Here is a 26,660-nt window from a genome sequence, read left to right on the forward strand (position 1 = left end):
AAGCTCAGGCAGTACATCGACTATTCATAGTAGGCCTGATTCACCGTAGAGTAACTGGGAGACAATTGCAGTTCTTCAAGGGGAAGGTGATGTGGCTCAGACCAAGTGCTGTAGTGGAGATATTGAGAAGTGGTAGTAATTTGATGTATTTTGAAAGTGATGGCAGCCAGGTGTCTATCTGTCAGTAGCTTCTATCTAACTCTTTTTGAGGGCCGGTAAAATACATTTTAGGAACTTGTACTTTATTGTACAGATCAGACGGTCTGTCGTCAAACAGAGCTCAGAGTTCAGATATATTTTTGTTGTAGCCAAGTTATTATAAATTATATTTGTTGGAAAAGGATGCACGTGCTTGATTTGTGCTTGTGTTGTCAAATTGCGATATACACACAATGCAATTGGAGAAATAGTATCATTCATTTAATTTTGGGGAGTAAGACCACTGAGAGAATTTTTGAATGAAGATCCGAATTAAATATTGACCCAGCTAATATTCTTTTTTTTATTGAAGTATAATTAACCTACAAGGTTATATTAGTTTCAGGTGTACAACAAACACATTACTCAGTGCTTCCTAGATGATATTCTTATATTAGTTTCTTCATGAGTAACTTCATCACAGATGCACTTCCTTGAAGATGTCTGTTCCTCTGTGAATGCTAGCTCCCTAGTTTCTAGCTTAAATTTACTAGAGATAAGAACGGAGGAGGTACAAGAGAAAAATCATATTTCCTCTTAATTAAGGTTTCTACTATAATAATATGAATTGATGGATATAGGTTTATATATGGAATTTTCTTTACAAACATTTTCCAAGAAACAGTTTCTTTTTTTGTTAAGAAATAGGTATGCTACAAACAGTACAATTCCTGCTAATTTAATGTCTAGGACTTTGGATAAGAACTATACTGCTAGGTTTCTAATTTTAACACAGAATTCTGTTTATTTACTTCACATTTTAATGCAAAGATGTTATGACTTAACATGGAGGGTTCTTTTTTCCCATTTTTAATTTTTAACCTAGGAGAAACTTTTCAAATGCTCAAAGTTTGACTTAATCCCTGGCTTTTAAAGTGAATGCACCAAGGATTTTTAGCTACCTATAGAAGGTTGACTTCCTTGTCTCTGTATTATATAGTCAGATGAGCCTTATGATATGATAATATCAGATATCAGCTTCAAAATAATAAACATTTGAGAGGATGCTTAATTTCTTTTGAATAATTTGAATAGAAATAATGTATAAAATTAACCACCATACATTTATTAAAAACTATTTCAGCTTGTCTTTGAAAAATACTTTTAATACTATGTTTTATCAGTTTCATGGGTAATAGTTCATATAGTTGTATTTATAGTTCTCAGGATAAAAAATTACATTTTTACATTAACCTCAAACTGTATTATTTCCTGGCTCCAAATTTCCTTTGCCTTCAGTTTCTACTACTCTCCCTTTTGCACATTCTGCTCTAATGCCACTGGCCTTCCATTCTGGGTCTTTTTTTTTTTTTTTTTTTTAATTTTTTTTTTTTCAAACGTTTATTTATTTTTGGGACAGAGAGAGACAGAGCATGAACGGGGGAGGGGCAGAGAGAGAGGGAGACACAGAATCGGAAGCAGGCTCCAGGCTCTGAGCCATCAGCCCAGAGCCTGACGCGGAGCTTGAACTCACGGACCGCGAGATCGTGACCTGGCTGAAGTCGGACGCTTAACCGACTGTGCCACCCAGGCGCCCCCCATTCTGGGTCTTTGAACTGCTCCTTCTTTAACCTCAAACTGTCTTTTCTCAAATAGCCACGTGATCTTACCTTTTTTTATGTCCTTGCTCAGATGTTACCCCCTCGGGGAAGTGATGCCTGATCACTGCCACCACCGCCACCATCCTTTCCCTCTCCTTTGTGTTATCTTTTTTCCTAGTACTTATTATCTGATATTCTTTTAAAATTTTGCTGCTTGTTTCCTATCATTCTCTCCTTACTAGAATGCAAACTCCAAGGCAAGGATGGATTTAGTCAGCTTTGTTTTCTAACATATTTATTCCCAATACCTACAGTAGTTTTGGATACTTGTTGAGTGAATGTGTGGTTATAGCAATATAAGTTTAGGCTCTTCACATTTTGGTCTCAGTTTCCAAGGTCTTTCGTGGAAGTGAGAATGGGAGAGGTGGGAATGAGGTAGGAATGTGGGGGTGCAGGGTAAGTGGAAAAGGAAAGAAGACAAATGATTTGTTTCCTATGGATGCAACTCAAGCTCTTCCTTAGACTTTGTTTCTCTTCAGACAACCATGTAGGCTCTAAGAAAAATAAATAAAAACTTACTTGGATCTGGAATAAAATGAGTTGGAATGAAATCCAAGGCTAAGTTTCTACTAAACCGGAACCTCCATTTTCTACTTACAAATGAAAAAAAAGTAAATGAACCAGGCTCTGTGTTGCCAGGAGAAGCACAGCAGATAGTATAAAGAGCATAGATTCTGTGGCCAGATAGATTTAGGTGCAAATCTTGGTCCTACCTCTTAGCACCTTTGTGAACTTCGGGAGGTTATTTAATCTCTCAGCTTTAACTTCCTCTTCTGAAGGAATTTATAAATTTATATTTATTTTTAGATTTAATATTTTTATATATATTTTAAAATTTACATTTTAAATATAAATCATTTATATTTCTAATATAAATTTTATAGGTTTGAAGCAAATGAGATGATGTTGTTAAGATACCTAGAAAAAGTTCCTGGTACATCATAGATAATTAAAATTTGGGCTATTATTTTTTTAAGTTTATTTATTTATTTTGAGAGTGAAAGAGAGAGTGGGGGAGGGAAAGAGAGAAAAATCCCAAGGAGGCTCTGTACTGTCCGTGCAGAAGCCTCATGCGGGCTCGAAGTCACAAACTGTGAGATCATGACTTGAGCTGAGACCATGTTGGACACTTAACTGACTGAGCCACACAGGAGTCCCTGGGTTATTATTTTTTAAGCACTCCTTCTTTCTTTCCTCAACTTTATTTTGGTCCTGCCAAATAAATAAATAAATTCCTGATATCAGGAATTACCTTTTTTGTGACTTTTAGATATAATCTCCTAAAAATTCTCCTCTCCCCATTGTGTAATACACTCACATTCTGAAATGATTAACTGAAGGAGTGACTTGTCTATTGGGGAAATACAGACAAGAGTTTATTTCCACAACCAAGAAAGACAAAGGTTGAAACAAAATAGACTGTACAGAGTATTCTTACTCAATTCTAGAATCAAAAAAAGGTGGGGGGGGGGGCTTTAAAACTATACAGAAGGGGTGTGCCATGTTACTGAACAACCAATGGGTGAAAAAAAGAAATAAAAGAGCAAAAAATATCTTGAGACAATTGAAAATGAAAATATACCAAAACTTAGGAGGTGTAGCAAAAGCAATTCTAAGAGGAAAGTTCATAGTAGTAATTGCCTGCATTAAGAAAAGCGAAAGAACTCAAACAGCTTGGCTTTTCACCTCAAAGAACAAGAGAAAGAAGAAAGTAAGCCCAAAGTTACCAGAAGGAAGGAAATAACAAAGATCAAAGTAGAAATAAATGAAAATCTAAAAACAATAGAAAAATTAATGAAATTAAGAACTTTTTCCCCCCCAAAAGATAGGCAAACTGTTAATGAGACTTATGGAGAAGAAAGGAGAGTTACTCAAGTTAAATAAGATCAGAAGGAGGAATCATGCCAACTGATCCCACAGAAACAAAGGATCAGGAGCGCCTGGGTGACTCAGTCGGTTAAGCATCCATCTTCGGCTCAGGTCATGATCTTGGGGTTCATGAGTTTGAGCCCCGCATTAGGCTATGTGCTGACAGCTGGGAGCCTGGAGCCTGCTTCCAATTCTGTGTCTCCTTCTCTGTCTGCCCCTCCCCTGCTCACACTCTGTCTCTCAAAAATAAACATTAAAAAAAAAAAAAAAATATATATATATATATATATATATATATATATATGAGGGATTGTAAGCGACAATGAATAGTTATATACCAACAAATTGGACAACCAAGAAAAAATGAATAAATTTGTACAAACATACAACCTACCAAGATTGCATCATGAAGAAATAGGAAATCTGAACAGACCAATTACTAGTAAGGAGATCGAGTCTGTAGTCAAGAACCTCCTAACAAAGAAAAGTCAAGACAGATGGCTTCACTGGTAAATTCTACCAAATTTTAAGGAAGAAGAAGGAACACTTCCAGACTTCTTTTTTTATGAGGCAAGCATTGTCCTGATAACAAAACCATACAAGGATACTACGAGAGTGAAAATTATAGGCCAGTATTCCTGATGAACACAGATGCAGAAATCCTCAACACAATATCAGTAAACCAAATTCAATAGTACATTAAAAGGATCATACACCATTTTCAAGTGGGGTTTACTGCAGGAATGTAAGAATGGTTCAACATCTGCAAATCATTGAGAAGCACCACATTAACAAAATGAAGGATAAAAATTACATGATCATCTCAGTGCAGTAAAAACATTTGACAGAATTCATCATCCATTCATGATAAAAACACTCAACATAGTGTTCAATCTAATGAAGGTCATATATGACAAGCCCCACAGCTACCATCGTACTCAACAGTGAAAAGCTGAACATTTTTCCTCTAAAATCAGGAACAAGATGAAGGTACCCACTCTCTTCACTTTGATTCAACATAATCCTGGAAATCCCAGGCAGAGCAAATAGGCAAGAAAAAGAAATTAAAGACATCCAAATTGAAAAGAAATAAGTGAAACTATCTCTATTTGTAGATGACATGACATTATATATAGAAAACTGTACAGTTCACCAAAAAACTGTTAGAACTAATAAATTCAGTAAAGTTTCCGGATACAAAATTAGTATACATAAATCATTGTGTTTCTTTCTATAGATTGATAATGTACTATCACAAAGAGAAATTAAGAAAACAGTCCCATCAAAAAGATATCAAGTGCATCAAAGTGAGTAAGATAGGTAGGAATAAATTTAATCAAGGAGGTAAAAGATTTGTATACTGAAAACAAATAAGTCATTGATGAAAAAAATTGAAGAAGATAAAAATAAATGGAAAGATATTCCATGCTTATGAATTACAAGAATTAATATTGTTAAATCTCTATACTACCCAAAGCAATCTACAGCTTTAATGCTTGCAGTCTTTATCAAAATTCCAATGGCATTGTAACAGGAGTAGGAAAAACAGTACTGAAATTTGTATGGAACCACAAAGACCCCAAATAACCCAAACAGTCTTGGAAAAGAAAAACAAAGCTAAGGGCATCACATTTTCTGATTTCAAACTATGTACAAAGCTGTAGTAACCAAACTAGTATGGTATTGGCATAAAAATAGACACATAGATCAGTGGAGCAAAAAGAAAGCCCAGAACTCAATCCATGTGTATATGATAATTTATGACAAAGCCAAAAATATGCAATGGGTTAAGGGCAGTTTTTTCAATAAATGGTGTTGGGAACACTGAACAGTCACATGCAGAGAATGAAACCTTACCACTGTCTCCTACCATATACAAAAATCAACTAAGAATGGGTTAAAGACTTGAAACCATAAAATTCCTAGAAGAAATTGTAGGGGGTAAGCTCTTTGACCTCAGTCTTGGCAGTGATTTTTTTGGATTTGACACCAAAAGCAGAAATAACAAGCAGGGACTACATTGAACTAAAATGTTTCATTCAGTACAGCAAAGGAAACCAACAAAATGAAAAGGCAATGTACAGAATGGGAGAAAATATTTAAAATTATGTATCTTATAAGGGATTGATATCCAAAATAGAGAAAATTCACACAAATCAATAGCAGAACAATCTGATTAAATTTTGGGCAAAGGAACTGGAAAGACATTTTTCCAAAAGAGACCTACATATGGCTGACAGATACATGAAAAGATGCTCATCATCACTATTCATCAGGGAAATGCAAAGCAAAACCACAATGACATATCATCTCACACTCATTCGAATGGTTTTTATGAAAAAGATGAGGTGAAAAGTTTTGGCAAGAATGTAAAGAAAAGGAAAGCCTTGTGTACTGTTGGTAGGAGTGTAAATTGGTAGAGCTACCGTGGAAAACAGTATGAAGGTTCCTCAAAACATTAAGAATGGAACTATACCATAGGATCCAACAATTCCACTTCTGAGTGTATACCCAAAGGAAATGAAATCACTATCTAGAAGAGATATCTGCACTCGCGTGTTAATGGCAGCATTATTCTCAATAAGCAAGACATGGAAACAGCCTACATGTCTGTCAATGGATGGATAAAGAAATCGTGTGTATGTGTACACTGGAATATTGTTCAGCCATAAAAAAGATAACTTGTCAATGATCCAACAAGATGGATGGACCTTGAGAACATTATGCTAAATGAAATAAGTTAGAGAAAGAGAAGTAATGCATATTCTCACTTATATGTGGAATCTGAAAAAAACTGAACTCATTGAAACAGAAGAAATTGATGGTTGCCAGGTTGGGGGAAATGAGTATAGGCAGTCAGAAGGTAGGAACTACTAGTTATAAGTAAGTTCTGGGGATGTAATGTATAGCATGTTGACTATAGTAAACAATAATGTATATTTGAAAGTTATAGGAGAGTAGATCGTCAAAGTTGTCACAAAATTTTTTTTTAACTATTTGAGGTGATGGATGTTAACTTATTGTAATTTTTTCACAATATACGTTTCAAATCATGTATATTTTAAACTAATACGTTGTTATATAAGTCAATTACATTTTTTTAATATGAAATTTATTGTCAATGAGTCAGTTATATCGCAATAAAACTGTGAGGAAAAGTATAAATATCACTCAATACAGTAGTCTCCAAATAGTATACTTTAAATCTGCAAAAGTAGACTAAGTTTGTGTAGTGGTGCTTTAAGAGTTCTACTTAAATTTGGTGTGAAAGCTGTGGTTGTTGAGGCCCAGGTTAGACTCTGATTTCCATACCCTTGATTTCAAATTCTGTGTCCATCAAACAACTTTATAATCATATTGAATGAACTTTTAATAAGTTTACTTAGGAAATTAGAATTGAAACTAGGTGTTTGACCTGATCGAGTCTCTAAACAAAGAAGAGAATGGAATACATGGAGAGGAGAAAGTAGGCAACAAAAGTAGGCTAATCTGTTCATGTTAGCGGTGAAAACTGTTAACATAGAAAGTTCAGGGCAGATTGCTCCTGCCTTTCATATTAATAATAAGTGACATTTTGGGGCGCCTGGGTGGCTCAGTCAGTTAAGTGTCTGACTTTGGTTTCGGTCATGATCTCGGGTCTGTGAGTTCAAGCCCCACATCGGGCTATGTGCTGACAGCTCAGAGCCTGGAGTCTGCTTTGGATTCTGTGTCTCCCTCTCTCTCTCCCCCTCCCCCACTCATGTGTGCGTGCGCACGCTCTTTCTCTCTCAAATAAACATTAAAAAATGAAAAATAACAATAATTAGTGACATTTTATAGTCATAATGATGGGGGGATGGGCATTAAAGAGGTACTTTTTGGGATGAGCACTGGGTATCATATGTAAGAGATGAATCACTGGGTTCTACCTGAAGCCAGGACTACAGTGTATGTTAACTAAATTGAATTTAAATTAAAAAAATAATAATCTTAAGAAAATTAATGTGAAACAATCCCCATTTAGCTCTTGCATTATACCAAAGTCATGATATGCTTCAATAAAAACACAATAAAGTAAATGCATTAATTTTATATTATAAAAACTACTTTGGTGTTGATAACAAGGTTATTTGTTGCTACATATTTCTCTGAAATGAAAAATGAAGAAGATAAAAAGGTTGACATCAGCCTATAGTCCTGTCCTTCCATGTTCGTGTTTGGATTTTGATTGTTTTCTGACTTCCTATGGTGGGAAGTAGGAAACCGTGTTGTCTAATTTGTTTCACTCTTGTGTTTTCATTGTCAAGAATTATGACTTTATGTTCTATTTTGTAATCAGAATTCCCACTGTTTTCACACGCACCCCCAGTCCTTATCCATTGCTTCTCTAGCCCCAGGTTTTTTTATTTTTGTGTATCTCTTGGTTGTATAGACATCATCAAGTTGTTGGGGGCTGGGTGTTTTGTTGTTGTTGTTGTTGTTGTTATTTCTTTTTTTTTTTTTTTTAATTTTCAGTAAGAGCTCATTCTTATTTATTTATTTATTTGGGACTGTTCTTATTTATTTATTTACTCTTATTTATTTGGGACTGTTGCCTTTTTTATTTAACTGAAAGGTAGATTGGCTACTTATAAAATTCTTGATTCATGCTTTCTACTCTCAACTTTATAGATGTTACTTCAGTATCTTCTAGTATTAAATGCAAGTCTTGGATCAGGCTCTTCTCTGCTGACCATTTCCATCTCCCCACTCTCCCCCCCCCTCCCCCACCCCCTACCCCCCCTGCCCCCAATACCACCTCCACCATTATGGTCACTTCTCTTTTGCCTGGATGCCTGTAGGATTCAATTCTTTATCCTTAAAATCCAGTACTAACTTACGCAGGCTAAATCTGTTGATTATTTTTGCTGGGAAATGTCAGTATGCACTTCTAGCTCTGAAATTTAGATTTTTTTTTAAAGTTTATTTTTACTTATTTTGATAGAGTGATAGAGAGTGAGCAAGGGGGTGGGGGCAGAGAGGGAAACAGAATCCCAAGCAGGCTCTGCAGTGTCCGTGCAGAGCCCAATGCAGGGCTGAAACTCACGAACCGTGAGATCATGACCTGAGCCAAAATCAAGACTAACCGACGGAGCCACTCAGATGCCCCTAAAACTTAGATTTTTATTTCATGTTTATTGTCCACTGAATCTTTGAATATTTTATTTCTGTGTTTTTCTGTCAGTAAATTTTTTCTACTGTATGTTTTTCTATGAGCTTTTCTCTGATTGTAATTTTATCTTTTCCTTTTAGTTTTAGGTTATTGTCCTTCATTCATGCATCAAATATTTAATGAGCGTGTCTGTGTATCAAGCACTATTCTAGGTGCTGTGGGTAGAGCAGTAAATAAAATAGATGGAAGTCCCAGCCTTCATGGAGTTTGTTTTGTTGGAGGAGTAAGAAGTTAATACCTATAGCTTGTCTTGTAAGTGATAATTGCTATGAGAAGATTAAAGCAATAGTATATTGGGTGGGGATCAGTTCCTGTTTTAGGTTATTAGGAAAAGATTCAGTGTTATATGACATTTGAGCAGATAAATGAAGGAGATGAGGAAGCAAACCTTGTACACCATGCAGATATTTAGAGGAAATGGAGAGAACAAGACCAGACACCCTGAGGTGGTGGCATGTTTGGAGGCAAGTGCAAAAAACAGGAAAAGAAGTGGAGGAGGTAGCAAGGTTCCAGATCATGTGTGGCCTTATAGGCTTTGGCAAAGACTTGGTTTGGCCCTTAAAGTGACGTGGAAAAGCAAAGGAGAGTTTTTGAGGGAAGTGACCTGGTCTGATGTAGGTTTTTGGACTGTGGTTCAGATTCCTGGCTGTGTTTTAAATCATGTTTATTTTACCTTCTGTAATTTCTAGGCTTTTATCTATGATTGTCTTATTTTCCTTCTTTCTTTCTTGATCTCTGCGAGCTCTCATCCCTTTGCATTGTTTTTCCTCTGTCTTGGAACTCTTTAAGGTCTCTCTTCAGAGCTTACTTTCTCTGAGGTTGTGTATAGAGTAGTTTATAGATTCATCCTCTGCTTTCCTGGGATGATTTCTTTCAGATATACCTATTGACTGTTTGCTCAGTGTATTCTGTTCCCATATATATTTTCCCTAGTGTCCCATGCTGCATCTTTACGTATCTTTGAAGAATATTCTTCTCTCTGGAACAGCTATTTGCTAACAAATAGAGTAAGCAGGGGCAAAAAGTGAGCATCAGTTAGGTTTGTTCCAGTAGCTCTCACACTAAATGGGTTTTCTCAGTCTAGCAGAGGAGCTTCCTTCAGTTCTTTGCGTACTTCATGTCATTACCTCCTTAGATCACAGGTCCTTAGGTAGTCATCTGCTGGTGTTTGGCTCTTACCCTCCATCTTCATTTGGGTCAAAAATAGTAAAGATGCCTGGTTGGTCCCTCTTTTAGAACTGCCCCACTTTGTTCTTCTGTATTGTGAAGTTAGAGTTCTGTGAATTACCCACATACTGCTGTAGATCATCTAAAAGATTGTTAGAGGTTCTGGGACACAGCAGGGAAAAAAAGGACAGATGCACATACACACAAACACATTCTTTTAGAAGACTCCGTGGCCTTCCCCAAATCCAAAGAAGCTTCATTTGGTATCCTTCCTCATTTTGGTATAGATTTCACTGTATTTGGTGGAAATTTTCATAGTTTGGTTTGCAGGTGCAACTGTTTTCTTGTTGTATTAAGGATGTTATTTCCTCATATTCTCTTTTATATTTTGGTTAGGTTTTTTGTTAAGAGCAAAACTACGGACTCTCTTTAGCCTGCAGTCCAGAACTAAATTCATTGGAAATCATACATTTATACATGATGCACCTCCAAGATTTTTGGATGAGGGGTATCATTCTTGACGTGTTATGTGTAATCAAACAAGTAAATCCTTCTGTAGAACCTATAGTAACACTGGAGTCTAGTGGAATTAACTTCACAGTTATTATTTTTTGAGGTAAAATAGTAAGAGGAAACTTTGTGCTCTTACTACCTTTCAAGTACTATTCTAAATTTACTTTTTCACTCTTAACTCTGTGAAGGTATTATTATTATAGAGAAGGAAACTAAGGTATTTAGATTTAATAACTGGCCAAAAGTTACTCTGCTGTAGTCTTGCTCCCCTCTTCACTCTGCCCCCTCCACTCTCCCCACTGACTTAGCAAAATTTGTGTAGATAATTACTTTTAGTGAAGAACTTCTGTTTTAAGGACTAAATTTTCTTGGCTACAAACTATATATACTTTTATGACAGCTATTCATTTAATGCTTGTATTTAAAATTATAGGTTTAGCAGTACCTCAGACTGTTTCTAGTGTGTGATTAACTGGTAAATGACTGTGTTGTGTAAGTCAAAAATTCATTTGGTTAGTCTGTTATAGAAAATATAGTCCTTAATAAGGAAATACGAATATTACATTTTTGGTATTAGGAATTAGACATAAAGTATGTGGCCCTTGAAAACCTTCATTGCTGGTATATTAGTTTGCTAGGGCTGCTATAAAAAAGTACCACAAGTTGAGTGACTTAAACAGCAGAAATTTATTTTTTCATAATTCTAGAGGTTAAAAGTCTGAGATCAAGGTTTTGGTGGCATCACTTATTATGAGGCTGTGAGGGAAGGATCTGTTCTAGGCCTCTCTCCATAGCTTGTAGATGACCATTTCTTTTTGTGTCTTTTGTCTGTACATATCTGAGTCCACATTTGTTCTGCTTGAAAGGATACCACTCAGATTAGGGCCCACCTTAATAACCTCATTTTAACTTATCTCTGTAGAGACCCTGTTTTCAAATAAGTTTTCATTCTGAGGTGCTGGGTTTAGGACTTCAACATATGAATTTGGGAAGGGTGGAGGGGACACAGTTCAACCACGGTATCTGGTGTCCATAATACCATCATAAATGATACAGTTCAGCAGCTTTTGGATTTTTGTTTGTTTGTTTGTTTTTTAGCATTGCAGGTGGAAAAGTGGAAATGTAATTGTTTTTTGCTTATTCCACTCCCAACCTGAAAACAGAATCTGAAGCTTTTGCCACTGCTTATGGTAGGCAGCCAAAGGAAAGCATTATTTCCAGTTTGAGAAGAGTAATGAAAGTGTTTGGCTCCTGGTCCAGCTCACTGGATTTGGACAGTCTCCTCTGAAGCTTAGGAGTAGCAAAGAGAATTATTCTCTGTAAGGAGAAGCTTGAGAATATTATTAGTGGGAGTACTTATAATGATTATAAACACCTTGACAATAGAAATAACTTTAATAATATCTACTATCAAGTACTTAGCCTAGCTCAGAGGTCAATAGACTTTTATGTAAAGGGCCAGACAGACACCTGGCAACTACTTTTAATTCTACTCCTCTAATGTGAAAGCCACATAGTTAACATTGTAATAGGTGTAGCTGTATTGCAGTAGAACTTTATTTACCCAGTAGGTGGTTGGCAATCTGTGGGCTGTAATTTGAAGACACCCTGGTATAGATTATGAAGATGCTACCTCATCTACCTAATGTTAAGGTAGGGCAAGGTATTTAATAAGTATGAAATAATTCATTCTGGGTACCTGTTTCAAAATAGAATAGAATGTTGTAACTAGAAATGGATCATACAGATCACTTAGCAAAACGCTTGTTTTACTAATAACTGAGTTTTCAAAGCTCAGAGAATTGGCACATTTTGTTGACTGATTAGGGGAAAAAACAGATGAGTTGAGACCTAGAGTCAAGTGGGATGCTCCTGATCTGAGTTTCTGACCTGTGGAACCCACTTTGTGGAAACAGGAGCTCCCTCTGTTGTTTCAACCTGGGCCCCATCCTCCCTCGCCCTCTACCCCACCCTCCATGTACACAGCAAGGCATAGGAGACAGGGATTATGATTAACAACGTGAAGGTCTGGGTTGTGGGGAACAGCCCCCCAGGTCACACAGCCTGCTGGTTACAGAGCCATTATTAGATCACAGTTCCTGCTCCCCGGCTCCTTCCACTAACCCCTGACTGTCTCTTCATGAGTCCAGACCTCTCTTCAGCTACACTGTTGTCTAGAGCCCAGAATAGACTGATGTAAGTAAATCAGATTTTTAAAAAAATTATTTTCTTGTTTATCTTCAAATGAACTGGGCATTTGCTTAATCTTGGAAATCTTACCTTAATTTTTTTTCTTTTATAAACTGTCAGAGTACATTTTTATATATATGAATTATTAAATGAAAAGACTGTGTGAAATGAAAAGAGAAGCTGGTTATCTGAATTTTTCTATATAATCATTAACTCTGGTATCAAATGGATACAATCTGTTTTGGTTACCTTGCAGTTGTTTTTTGTTTGCTTGTTTTCTTTTTTGCTTTTAATATTGCAGAAATCTAATCACATTTCTACTCTGGGAAGATGGATCCAAATTCAGATATTTGACGTGGCATATGTGCTGACTGCTTATTTATTATCTTAAGGGAAGGCTCATAGATTTCCCTTATATGTGGATTTGTGGCGGCGGGGGGAGTCTCGTAAAGAAAGTATTTGGTATACTATTGGACATAACTGTCTTGGATTTAATGAAATGTGCTTCTTGCACTGAGAGATTTTCTGTAAATGTTGGTTTGCAGTAGTCAGTCAGTAATACCATTCTTAAATTCCTATCTTAATTTTCTTCAATTTCTCAGCAGTTCTTCCTCTTACCCGAGGGCCTCCCAGTAACCTAACTTCAACACTAGGGATGGAGCTGCTGTTATATATTCTCTTCTGTTTTGATGATTAGGAAATAGTAAAGGAATTAATTCTTTCTTGGTGATTTAGAAACCACAAATATTATACTCTGCCATGTATAGAGTATGTAGTGTAGTCACTAGAGCTGTTACATTTTGATTTTCTCTCTTTGAAGGCTATTTTATGTTTTAAGTTGATATGATCTTTTTCCTCATTGTTAGCCATTGTGACTGGTTTTCAGCTATTAGACTAGTAAACTTTACTCTAGAAATATATTTTCCATTAGTGGAATTACTTTGTAGTTTGTGTTTATGAATATATAGTTAATTTTGGAGCCGTCTGTGTAGAACAGAAGTCTGGTTACCTTCACAATTCTCAGAAGATGATTTTTGGGAGCCTGGCCATCTGAAGTGTGCCACCATGCTTGTTGCTGTTACTCCATTTTCATTTTATACCCACTGCTGCTCTTATAATGTGCATTGCTATGCCGTATTTGCCTGTTAATATGTAAAGCGCATACTAATTAATGGATGTGGGCAGGCGAGATATTTGTTCTGTTGGTGTCCTTAGAAGTAGTTCAACCATTTCTCATATACTTGACTTTTAATTTCCAAGGAATTAAAACATTTGATTAATGCTATTAGAAGAAACACATGGTTTAAACAAAAGATGAGTGTATTCTGAAAAAGATATGATCAGATGTCTAAAATTCGATGGTGCTCATCTTCCTTCAGATAACTATCTTTAGAATCTACAAAGAACAAGCCAGATTTTTTAATCAAGTTGCCTGTTACATTGATAGCAAGTAGTAGTATTTTGTATCCTCAGTAAACTATCAGTGGATTGTTACAGTCACTCATGTTTTTTGATAAATTAACTTTGAATTTGTTATTATGGGGCACCTGGGTGGCTCAGTCGATTAAGTGTCCGAATTTGTCTCTCAGGTCATGATCTCACAGTTCATGAGTTTGAGCCCCGCATCAGGATCTGTGCTGACAGCTCAGAGCCTGGAGCCTGCTTCCAATTCTGTGTCTCCCTCTCTATGCTTCTCCCCCGCTCACGTTCTCTCTCTCAAAAATAAACATTTAAAAAATAATAAAAACAATAAAATTTGTTATTAAATGTGAAGAGATGGGGCACCCGAGTGGCTCAATCAGTTAAGAGTCAGACTGGCTCAGGTCATGATCTCACAGTTTGTAGGTTCACACTCCACATCAGGCTCTGTGCTGGCAACTCAGAGCCTGCTTCAGATTCTGTGTCTCCCTCTCTCTCTGCCTCTCCCCCACTCTCTCACCCTCTCTCTCTCTCTCTCTCAAAGAGAAACATTAAATAAACATTTAAAAAAACATTAAAAAAATAAGTGAAGAGAAAGAAAGACTACTTAATTATCATAACTTAAAGTGGAAAAATGGTACCAGCAGAGTCTTTTACTTTGGGCTGACAAATGGCCATGAAAATTGGATTTTCGTCCTTCAACTGTGTATGTGATAACTGTTCCAAAGAAAGACAAACCTATCTTTACTTTCTTCCTAGTTACTTTCCAATTTGAAGCACTTGAAGCCAAATTCTTGGAATTTTTTATGGCCATTCCTTTTATTCCTTCTTCAGTACATTTCTTTCTTTTTTTTTTTTTAGTAAGTCATATTTCAATTTTATTTTAAAAATTTTAAATATATATTTAAAGGTATTTGGTACAGTGAAGTTGCCTTTCTACCCCAGTCCTCTATCACACAGTTCTCATTGTACCCCACCACCTACACAAATGTATAGGCAACCACTGTTATTAATGTCTTAGTGTTCCTCCAGAGTTTCCTTCTGCATATAAAGCAAATACGAATATAGATATTTATCTTTTCCGTAGATACTTATCTCTTCCATTTTCTACATAAAATTAAAGAATATTATTCAAACAGTTCTCACTGCTTTTTTCACTTTTTATTTCTCAGCTCTTTATCAGCACATAAAGATTCTTCTCATTTTTCATGACAGCCACATTCTATTTCCTTGTTAATTAATATCTGCAGCCAGACTTTTGACCCTTCCCATTTGCTGAAGGTCCATAATCAGGCCTCATTCTTTTCTGCCTTTGTCCTGAGTACTTGTCTTTTCTGAGTGTGTCACTACCTTTGAGGCTTTAAGGCCAATTCTTGCCTTTCAACTATGCACATAAATAAAAAATTGTAGAGAGAGATACAAGGATAATGGAGAACAATTGAAATTCCAACCAGATAAATGGGAGAATGAAGAAGCCTAGCTTCTATATTGCCCCTTTATTGTCTCTAAGGACTCTAACCTCCTAACCAGTAAACATTTAAAATGTTTGCACTATCTACATGATGATTTTTGTTGATGATCTTACACAAAATAAATGCTGACTGTATTGTACTCAGGCAGTCTGTGTTTTAACCATTTTGGTCTCCCAAGAGCCTAGCAGATGGTTGTTCAGATGTTTATTACATGAATATTATACTACTCTCTGTAGCTGTTCTTCATTTTGCTGAGCCCCTGTCTTTCGCCCAAAGCCTAACTGAACAATCATGAAAAGCTCTCATGTTGGTTCTTGATTCTTTCAGTGTCCTCACTGTCACTGCTCAGAGTTTAGCTACTCTCAGAATTTCAACTTCTTACATTTGTGGATGGTTTTATACACTTACATTGCATTTCATTTTTCTCTCACATTCAAGACTTTTATTTTTTTATTTATTTATTTATTTTTTTTCAACGTTTATTTTTGGGACAGAGAGAGACAGAGCATGAACGGGGGAGGGGCAGAGAGAGAGAGGGAGACACAGAATCGGAAACAGGCTCCAGGCTCTCAGAGCCTGACGCGGGGCTCGAACCCACGGACCGCGAGATCGTGACCTGGCTGAAGTCGGACGCTCAACCGACTGCGCCACCCAGGCGCCCCTCAAGACTTTTAAATCTATTCTAATATACATGTATTGTGTGTTTATCATGTTAATCTTTGTAACAAGGTATTAGGAGATCTGCTTTATAGATGAAGAAACAGGTTGAGAGGGATCACGCAGCTAGTTAGGAACCCATAGCTAGTAGTTATTAGAGCTGTAACTTCGAGTCACTGCACTTGATTATTCCCTGGAACCTCACACTCAAAACATACAGTGTAAACATTAGACATCTGAATTTAGCCTTGGTTCTACTATACTTTGATGTTAAGCTATCTGCCGTACCTGTGTTTCATCATCTAGAAAATAAGGAGTTTGGACTAGATATCTAAAGGCCTTTCTTACTAGCTAGTAATGATCTTGGATATAAATATAGGATTGTTTATAGTGTAGGACCTATTGCCAGTCCCTCTACACTTTTAAGAGCTGGGGCTGTGTGTTTTTACTTAGATATATACTGATGCTACAGTTTGGTTGCTGCTTCTGTTTGGTTGGGATATAGGTACAAAATCAGTGGATTTTATATAGCCAATAGATTTTTCCCTCTTTTTTTTTTTTTTTTTTTTTGGTCTCACTAAATGTATTTATATTCTATTAAGGATAATTTTTATCCATTGCCAGTGACTTTTTATAATTTTTTTAACGTTGATTTATATTTGAGAGAGAGAAAGAGAGACAGTGTGTGAGTAGGGGAGGGGCAGAGAGGAGACAGAATCTGAAGCAGGCTCCAGGCTCTGAGCTGTCAGCACAGAACCCGACACAGGGCTCGATCGAACTCACAAACTGTGAGATCATGACCTGAAACCAAGTCTGATGCTTAACCGACTGAGCCACCCAGGTGCCCCAGCAATGATTTTTAAATAACTGTATGTAGTTGATATTTTTGTAATTATTTAAACCTTTAGGTGTAACCCAGAAAGACATGTGGGTTCATTCATTTCTTTCTCAGTTTTTTTCCTTAAGTCGGTAGCCATTGTATCCATTTTACACAGGAATACCTAATGCAGTTTTTATCCTCATTGAAGAACTATTTTGATATTATATTACTTTATACCATGATAGATTCTTAGTAAAGAAATGTAATGAAGACTTTGTAATGGTCTGCGTTTTACATAGGAGTATTCTTATTAAGTATTTGACTTTTTTAAGACACGATTTAAAATGGGATCTTATTTTTACTTTAATATGCTCTGTATAAAGGTGCTTTTCTAGTCTATATATAAAAGGATGTTTCTTTTATTTTTAATAAAAAGAGCTAATACCTTATTGGAGAATTTTGTTTTGTGATTTAATGGTAATTTATTAGCAGAAAGTATAAAAAAATGAAGTACTACTTTTTCAGTTGTTACTTACCCAATTTGGACTATATATAACTAATATTTCAGGAAATTTATTTAAAATATTTTATGTAAAATATTTCAATTTATTTTTTTCTTCTTGTTGCAGGAGCTAGAGTTAATGCCAAAGACAGCAAATGGTTGACACCTTTACACAGAGCAGTTGCATCTTGTAGTGAGGTATGAAATTTCTCTTAGTAAATACATCATATATAAAAACATTATAAGTAGGCCTGCCTGTGAGCCCATATTAAAATTCTGTGTTTTCACAAGTAGGAAAAAGCAACTGAAAATACCTAGATTGGTTATTTGACTTTAGAATTTGTACAAACCAAGTTTAAGTGTTCCCCATTTCTCTTTTGTGACTAAGGTCTCTTGAAGAGTCTGAAATAGCAAAGAATAGAAAACCCTCCTTGTATATGTCCTACAAGAGAAATTATTTGTTTTCTTATAAAATCCTCCTCAATCTTATCTCTACTGGACAGGCTGCAGAGGTTCTGCTGAGTGTAATCAAGAAATAATCTCAGCAGTATATAGCGATTCGTTGAAGTATCGTTTGGTTAAACAATGAAATTAGCTTCAAAAACATTGCTCGATCTCACATTTTACCAGTTCTAAATATATAACCTAAAAATTCTAGATGTCTTATGGGGAAGAACAGCTTCTTCTTATTTGTAACCCTATACTATTTACTCTTCAAGATAACTGACATTTTTGGAGAACATTCATTTTTATGTTTTTCATACTTCTAGTCCTTATGACATCCTTGTAGGATAGATATTTTGAGGGAATTGTAGTTCATCATTTGCCAGAAACCACTCAACTTTTGAGTAGCAGAAATGGGATGAAAACCTAGACCCTCTTTTTTCTGTCATTTTACTCTTTCTAAAATGTATTCGGTGCATTTTAAAAATGCATTGTGTCCAAAGAACTCTTATCTCTTCACTTTTCTTTGTATTTCTCATTATGAACTGCATCTTGAACCCAGAACAAGAATTAAACAAGTGAAGAGAAGTAGAGGGTGAGCGGCTGGGAGGGATTTCAAACCCTGCACCGTGACTGCGGCAGTCTGTTAGCTGTAGCCTCCTAGTTGGGAGGAACGGGAGGGAGAGAACCGTGGGTGGTGCACTGGAGCACATCTTACCACATCTGGGTCTGTGATGTGCTGTAGCTGCTGGAATGTGCAACTTGGATCTGGAGAAACTGGCTACAGATATCACTTGCCACTTTCTAGCTCTGTGATCTTAGGCAGATCTGGGGATTATCATGAAAACTAAGATATTAACCAAAATATTTTGAATTCTGAAATTCCTTGGTAATGTTAAGTTTGTGGTTAGCCCTCTTATAAAGAGTTTCTGTAAACAAGGCAGTTAAGGAAGATAAACATTACTGTCATTGGGACCTATTAATAAGTTAGTCATACCTATCCAGTTTTTAGTATGACCCGTGGGAATATGATTATTAAAATTAATGGAGTTTTGCCAAATTAAGTCATAAGGGACACTTTGCATATTTGTAGAGATTGTAAAACAGACCAGAAATTCTTAAGGTAATTAATATTAGAGGAAGGTTGCAGGTTCTGCCGAAAGACTTAACAGCTGATTTTTTAAAACTATGTACTTAGCCTGAACTTACAGGCAAGCTGTAGGTTAGAAAGCAGTGATCTTAATAAGTTTCTTGAGTATGCTTTCAGCCTAAAAATTACTGGGCTGTGTAGTAGTATTCTTTTGTAGGAAACCTAGTCAAGAATACCAGTTGCACCCATGTTCTTTTCATTTTTTCTACTACATCCTGAGAGCAAAAGAGTGCTGTACTTAATTTCATTGAATAAGGAAATATAGCCACAGAAGGGTATGGAGAAGACAAAATTTTAGGCAGCTTTGGTTTATGTTTTTGAAGTACTGTGAGAGAAGAAAGCCCTAAAGAGGGTGCCAATCCTCCAAGGCCTTTGGAAGCTAACACCATCATAGAACAGAGTGGAGAAGTTAATTCGTCACAAAGAGGATGCCTTAGTGCTTAATTCCTGCACTTTACCTGGGTTGAGAAAGGCTGCTTTGGGTTACAAATCCTAAACTCCTCACTCTCCCTCAGTGACATGGCTTCCACACACCTCATCGTATTGGCTGGCTGACTCATCTCATCTCCAGTGGTGATTTGTGACTGCCATTCTTCAAGTCAGAGCATACAATTTAGCTCTCTCAATGCTGAGTATTCTTCTGAATAAATTGATTACTGAGTATTAGGGCTTTTTGTGTGTTCTTGTTTTGTTTTTTTTAGCTTGTTTTTTTTAAGAAGCCACATCACACTGCTAAATCCTCTGGAAGATATACATTTACTTTTTTAACTTTAGGAATTACATCTTAGTTCTGTCAAGACCCCAAATTTATATTATCACATGAGATATTAGCAGTCCCTCCCACTATTACGTTTATTTGCGAATGTGTTAGCCCTTCTTTTTCCCATGCCTGACTTCAAATCAATGGTAAGAATTGCTTTTAAAAAGGCAGAGCCACAGACAGCTAGTGCTGTAGAAACTCTTCTAGGTGGACCCCAAGCAATGAATAAATACTCTTTGGACAAAATTATTTAACCTTTTGTCATCACCCCATATGTCATAATTTTATTAAAATCTGTGTCATAGGATATTTAGCTGAGTTTTTTCTTAAAAAAATTTTTTTAATGTTTATTTTTGAGAGAGAGAGAGATACAGAGCATGAAAAGGGAAGGAGCAGAGAGAGAGAGACAGACAGACAGACAGACAGACAGAATCTAAAGTAGGCTCCAGGCTCTGAGCTGTCAGCACAGAGTCTAACACGGAGTTCAAACCCATGGACCATGAGATCATGACCTGAGCTAAAGTCGGTTGCTTAATCGACTGAGCCACCCGAGTGCCCTACTTAGCTGATTTTTTAAAGTCAAGGCATACCTGGAGTATTTCTTACACATACATAGCCTCTAATAATGGAAAAATTGGAATTAAGGTTGCTATGGTAATATTTATCATTAGTGGAACCGTATATACCTTTTATTATTCCTATATTATTTCCTAAATACTTATAATGTGCTGATAATATGATCTAGAGTTTTACTAGTTCTGACAACAGGCTTATTGATTGTAATTTCTAGAAATCCGCGTGTTTGGTTTGGCTTAATGTCTCCCTCTAGTCTGTAGAGATTTGTTTTTTTCTGAATTTTCAATGATTACTGCTATTGTGATCTGACATCCTATTGTGAATGATAAATGGTGGATACGTTAGTCAGCTTGGGTTGCCATAACAAAATATTATTGACTGTGTGGCATAAACAACAGAAATTTGTTTTCTCATAGTCTGGAGGCTGGAAGTCCCAGATCAAGGTCCAGCAGAGTTTCTAATGAGGGCTATCTTCTGGGCTTTGCAAACTGCTACTTCTTACTGTATCTTCACATGGTAAAGAGAAAGGGGGGGGGGATCTTTCTCACTTCCTCTTCTTCTAAAGTATCAGATCAGGTTGCCTCCCTTATGATCTCATTTAACTTCAATTACCTCCCAAAGACACTGTCTCCAAATATAGTCACACTGGGAGGTGTTAGGGCTTCAACATATGAATTGTGGGGGAACACAATTTGGTCCATAGCAGTGAACCCCTTGTTCAAACTTTGGTCTGTCTTGATTCTAGGATCTTGGTAACTATGTTTATAGCATTTCTTAGGTGCCATCTTACCCACCCTCACATACCATTAACTGGATTTATTCTTGCTTTTCAGCAAAACAAAAAAAATAGTTTTGATTTTTCTATTTCTTGCTAATGGAACATAAATATTCTCCATACTTTTCAGAAGTATACACTGTGAATTCCAGAGTGGGAATGAATAAGGGAAGCCTGGCACTTATTCCCACTGTTTGCCTAACTTAATCCAGTTATAAATTCTTCATTTTGTTTTTAATTATTTTCTAGTACATCCATCAACATATCTACTAACATTTCCCAGGATAATGTTAGTTTTATCCTCCAAATCACAATATACCCTTCTTGAGTTGGAGAATCCTGATGGTGTGTTTGTACCACTTCCTGTCTGTATCCTTTTCTTTATACTCCTTTTTTTCATTGAAGTATAATTTACAGTAAATGAACACATGTGTAGTCGGGTTTGGACACACGTATCCACTCATTTTCCCAATCAAGATATGGAAGATTTCCATCACTCCGGCAAGTTACCTCATGTCCCTTTCTAGTCAGTCTTGCCTGTCCCCGAGGCAACCACTGTTCTGATTTCTTCCACCATAGAATAATTTTGCTTATTCTAGAGCTTTATAAAAATGGAACCATACAGTATGTACTCTTGTATCTTGACTTCTTTTGTTCAACTTAATACTTTTTTAAGTTTTGTTGTTGTTGGTTGTCTTTTGGTTTTGGGTGTTTGTTTGTTTTTTGAGAGCAGGGGAACAGAAAGAGAGAGAAAGAGAATCTCAAGCAGTCTCTGTGCTGTCAGTGCGGAGCCCAACTCAGGGCTTGATCTCACGAACTGTTGAGATAATGACCTAAGCCAAAACCAAGAGACACTTAACCGACTGAGTCAACCAGGGCCCCCAACTTAATATTTTTGAGAGTCTTCCATATTACATGAATTGAATGTTCATTCCTTTTATTGCTGAAGAGTATTTCATTATATGGATGTACAATAGTTTATCCATTTTCCTGTTAATGGCTGTTTGCATTTCTGGTTTGTGGCTGTTATGAATAAAACTACTGTGGACATTCTTGGATGGGTCTTTTTAAATTTCTGTTGGGCAGATAACGAGTGGAATTGTGGGGTCTAGAGTAGGCCTATACATATATATACGCACATATACATGTATATGACTGGCTGACTTCCTTAGCAGATTGATAGGTTACTGGGCCTCTCTCTAGCCTTTGTCAGTCCTGTTAATAAGTATTTATGCTGTTTCCCATATTTCAGACAGTTCTGATTACTTTTTATTTGAAAGGCCTTGAAAGCTATGTGTGAATCAGAGATGACAGTATTTTGTTTAGTCTTCCTCGCTACTTACAGTTATTTGATGCTTTCGAGCACTTTTCATGTACTTTTTTTTTTTTTTTTTTTTTTTTTTAAGAAAACCAAGGGTCATTATTACTAGACTTAAATAGTTCTACCTGGTAAATGAACTGAGATGATTTCTGTTCTGGGCCTTTTTATTTCATACATAGTTCGTCATTCATCTGCCAAAGATAGGATTATTACTACAAGGAAAAACTTCTTGCTAAGTTTAGTTCTGACTATATTGCTTACTGTAGATTGCATACTGGATTCCTTAGTATCTAGCCATGAGGCCAATTTATAGATGTGTTGTGAAGTTTTCCTTGTGTTTCTGGAAGACAAATCCCTTTGGATACTAAGCTCTTAAATTGCCTGTTAACTTTCTCACCAGTTAGCATCACAGCATCTGTTTCTTTATTTACCTGTTGGTCTGTTTCTCTCCAGATCCTAGCGATTTCTCCTTTTATAAAATACAACGTGCATATTAATTTGGGAGACAGTATGTTTTAAATTTTTATGTATTTATTGTCAAAGTAATAATTCTCTTTAAAACTATTTAGAGTATAAATTAATTGTATCTTGCCATCTAGAAAAACGAGAACTGATGAATGTTTTTAAAGAATATTTGTTAGTATTTCTTGCACATTTTAATGTTGGTATGCCTTTAATTGGACAACAGAAAAGGGCAATGTTTTATCTCATTGCATTTTATAATGGCTCTGAGTAGTACTGCCTTTAGTTCAGAATATTTTATTTTCTTGAATAAATCCGACTCATTTATAGCAGGTTCTGCCAGACTTTTTATTTCCTTAGGAAATTTTAATTTGTTAATATATATAATTTATATATATAGTATGTAAATTATATATATGATTCCTTAATATATATAATATATGTATATATTATATATATATAATTTCTAAAACTGTTAACTCATTTGTCTTTTGTAACTTTTACCTTCATATGTTTTAGGAAGCAGTGCAGGTACTTTTGAAGCATTCTGCAGATGTTAATGCTCGAGACAAAAATTGGCAAACCCCTTTACACATCGCTGCTGCTAATAAAGCTGTAAAGTGTGCTGAAGCTTTGGTACCTCTTCTAAGTAATGTAAACGTGTCTGATCGAGCGGGGAGGACCGCATTACATCATGCAGCTTTTAGTGGACATGGTGAGGTAGGTAGTGTTCAGTTAGACAGCGATTCTCTCTCCCATCATCCTCCCACTCACCAGTCTAATTATTAATGAACTTGCCCTTTTTAGCCACTCAATCCATGGTAGTAGCAAACAGAAATATCCATCTTGCTCATTTTTGTCTAATTTTGCCTTTAGCAAACCCTCGACTTCTTTTCATGATAAAATTTGTGATAACAACATTCTCAAATTTTGAAGTTTACATATCAGATATAGCCCTATACACTTGAATTTCATGGTCAAAGGACAACAGAAGATGAAGGAGAGCACTGCCAGCTAAACACAATGTGAAAAGTATGTTCTGGCATTGTGGAAAAAATAATCCAGAAAGATAGAGCAGTTTCATTTTGCTCCCAGAAAGATAGTAAAAAAGGAAAACAGAGATTAGAAAATACTTTGTTACCATTTATTGTCAATGTTTAGTCAAGAATTCTTTGATAACAGACCATGAAAGGAAAATAATTTAAGAAAATTAATATTTAGTTTTCTTTTCTTTGTCTTTTTTTCTTTTTTGAGAGAGAGAGAGAGAGTAAGCACAAACAGGGAAGGGGCAGAGAGAGAGGGAGACACAGAATCTGAAGCAGGCTCCAGGCTCCAAGCTGTCAGCACAGAACCCGACGCAGGGCTTGAACTCACGAACCATGAGGTCATGATGTGAGCTGAAGGTGGACATTTAGCTGACTGAGCCACCCAGGCACCCCAGTATTTAGTTATCTTCTACAACAATCATTGCTTCATGTTAGATATTGTCATGGTAAAGAGTAAGGTTTATGTGTACATAAAAGACTTAGTAAAGAAGGGAATACAGAGTAACAAAAAAACCTTTGAGGCCAGCTTGCCCATCCTTCATTTTTGTTGCAGACACAGAAACTCAGAGATAAAGTGACATTCCCAAGATTCCATGCCTGAGTGCTAGTGGCTGCAGTGTTGTTTTCACTGTTCCTCTGTTTTTGCAACATAAAGAATCCTTGCCTTCACTGCAGTTAAGGTCACAAGATACGTCCCCTTTTTTGGAACATGGAATGCCCTTTCCTGTGGGGAAACTTATCATAAATATGGTTAGACAGAATAGAAATCTATGAGGTACTACATCATGAGGTAAGTAGACTACCCAGTGACCTTTGGATCTAACCGTATTATAGATACTACGTTTGTGTTTGAATTAAATTTAAGACATTTCTGGGATAAGAATGCACTTTACATCTTAACAGCACTTTGGGCTATTAAAAGAAATAAAACCTGTTGTTAAATATTCCACCTTTAGACTTCCCATATTTGTACTTCTTTGTTCATAAAATACCAGGACAGGACACAAAAGGGCATCTTTAAAAGATACTGATGCCTGACTTCAATAACGTGCATTGTAAATCTTTTTTTCATACTTTGTCCTATTATTTATTGAATTATGTTAAAGGGTCTTCACTGTTTAGTCTACAACACAGAAATTCAGTGCCACAGAGATTGAGATCAGTAGTCATCATAAGGGATATTCATGAACAGTTCTTCTGAATTTTGATGAAACTGTGTTTATTCTTATTACAGATGGTCAAACTACTCTTGTCTAGAGGTGCCAATATTAATGCTTTTGACAAGAAAGATAGACGGGCAATTCATTGGGCAGCATATATGGGTATGTATGTTTTAAGTTTGATTTTTTGACATTATGTATTCAGGAAAATTTGTACATTTTAGTTCTTGCATTTGGTATAACATCTGTTTTTAAGGATAGTGAGCAGTTACACCGTATCTAAATTTGCTGCCCAAGTGGACCCAGCCTGGTAGTGGGGGACATTTCAGGTCCAGTTTTCTTAAAGCTGTTTGAAAATAATTCTGTTTACTTTTAAAGGGAGAGACATCCTAGACCCAAGTCTGGGAAGCATAATCTTAGTTGGTGGTTTACTAGAAGCCCATTCTTATATCCATCCTTGTTTTCATGGGAATATTAAGATAGAAGTTATGAAGATGCTTTAAGAAGCCTATTATTTTGGGCCACTGGGTTGAATAGGCAACATCGTGTTTGATTTCTACAACAGTAATTTCACAGAAAGAAACTAAGGCTTAGAGTGTAGGCTTTTCTGCTGTGACATGTATATGTTCTTGAAAAATCTTGGGATTTGCAAAATTGCACCCTACAACCTGACAGAGCTCGTGGGAAAACAGTCTTGGGGTAGACTACCCAAAACCAGGCAACCAGAGTACTAACAGAAACATTAATTGGTTCTTAAGGTGACTTGGACAGCTAGAGTGCAGGCAGATCTTGAGCCTACCTCAAGATATTTTTAAGTGCACAAAAAGAACAGGCTTGTGGGTGCTAAAACCATGCAGGTGGAAGTAAATCTCTAAGTATGGAGGAAGTACAACCTGCCACGAACCTTGCAAGTCCTACAAGGCTAGGGTTGTCCCTCTGGGAGGAAGAGCTGGATATAGACATTCATTTTTCAAGTTTCTCAAAATAAAACCGAAAGAACTCTTCCTCCCTTTGTAGCGATGGAGCCTCAGAATTTTGCTCTTCCCTGCCAAAGGTTATAATTCTCCTTCTGCTATTTTGGCTCCTCTGGCTTAAGAAAAATCACATATGGATTGACACCTTATGTGTAATACTAGAGTCATTCCCTGATTTGCCATGCATACAAAGACATTTAGCTAGCCACCCTTCTTATAGGCATAGCTTATCCTCAGGACTCCCTGCTCTTGGTTTTGTCTTTTCCTGTTTCTGACATAAAAATAAAAAATTAAAGGAAGCTTTGATGGAAGATTATTAATTTTTAAAACTATATAAAATTGTAAAATATGACATTGGAAGAAAATAAATGAGCTCAAACCAGTTGTGTAGAT

The 26,660-nt window shown here is 36.2% G+C and overlaps 1 protein-coding gene across 12 annotated transcripts in view; it reads left to right on the plus strand.

Moving 5' to 3' along the window:
* Positions 1 to 26,660, plus strand: part of ANKRD28 (ankyrin repeat domain 28) — a 200,628-nt gene that overhangs the window by 115,644 nt on the left and 58,324 nt on the right. For 6 of the 12 annotated variants that reach the window (XR_015239964.1, XM_086674248.1, XM_086674249.1 and 3 more), the window contains 3 exons: positions 17,727 to 17,797; positions 23,607 to 23,807; positions 25,368 to 25,455. Coding sequence is in view for 11 of the 12 variants with exons in the window: in XM_086674248.1 (XP_086530374.1) it covers positions 17,727 to 17,797; positions 23,607 to 23,807; positions 25,368 to 25,455 (360 nt within the window). In the remaining variant the exon portion in view is untranslated. The remainder of the gene's footprint in view (positions 1 to 17,726; positions 17,798 to 23,606; positions 23,808 to 25,367; positions 25,456 to 26,660) is intronic. The other 6 variants (XM_086674254.1, XM_086674252.1, XM_086674253.1 and 3 more) reach the window with 1 other exon arrangement.

Source organism: Puma concolor, chromosome C2, assembly GCF_028749965.1.
Source record: "Puma concolor isolate L17-30 chromosome C2, mPumCon1.1.hap2, whole genome shotgun sequence".
NCBI lineage: Eukaryota > Metazoa > Chordata > Mammalia > Carnivora > Felidae > Puma > Puma concolor.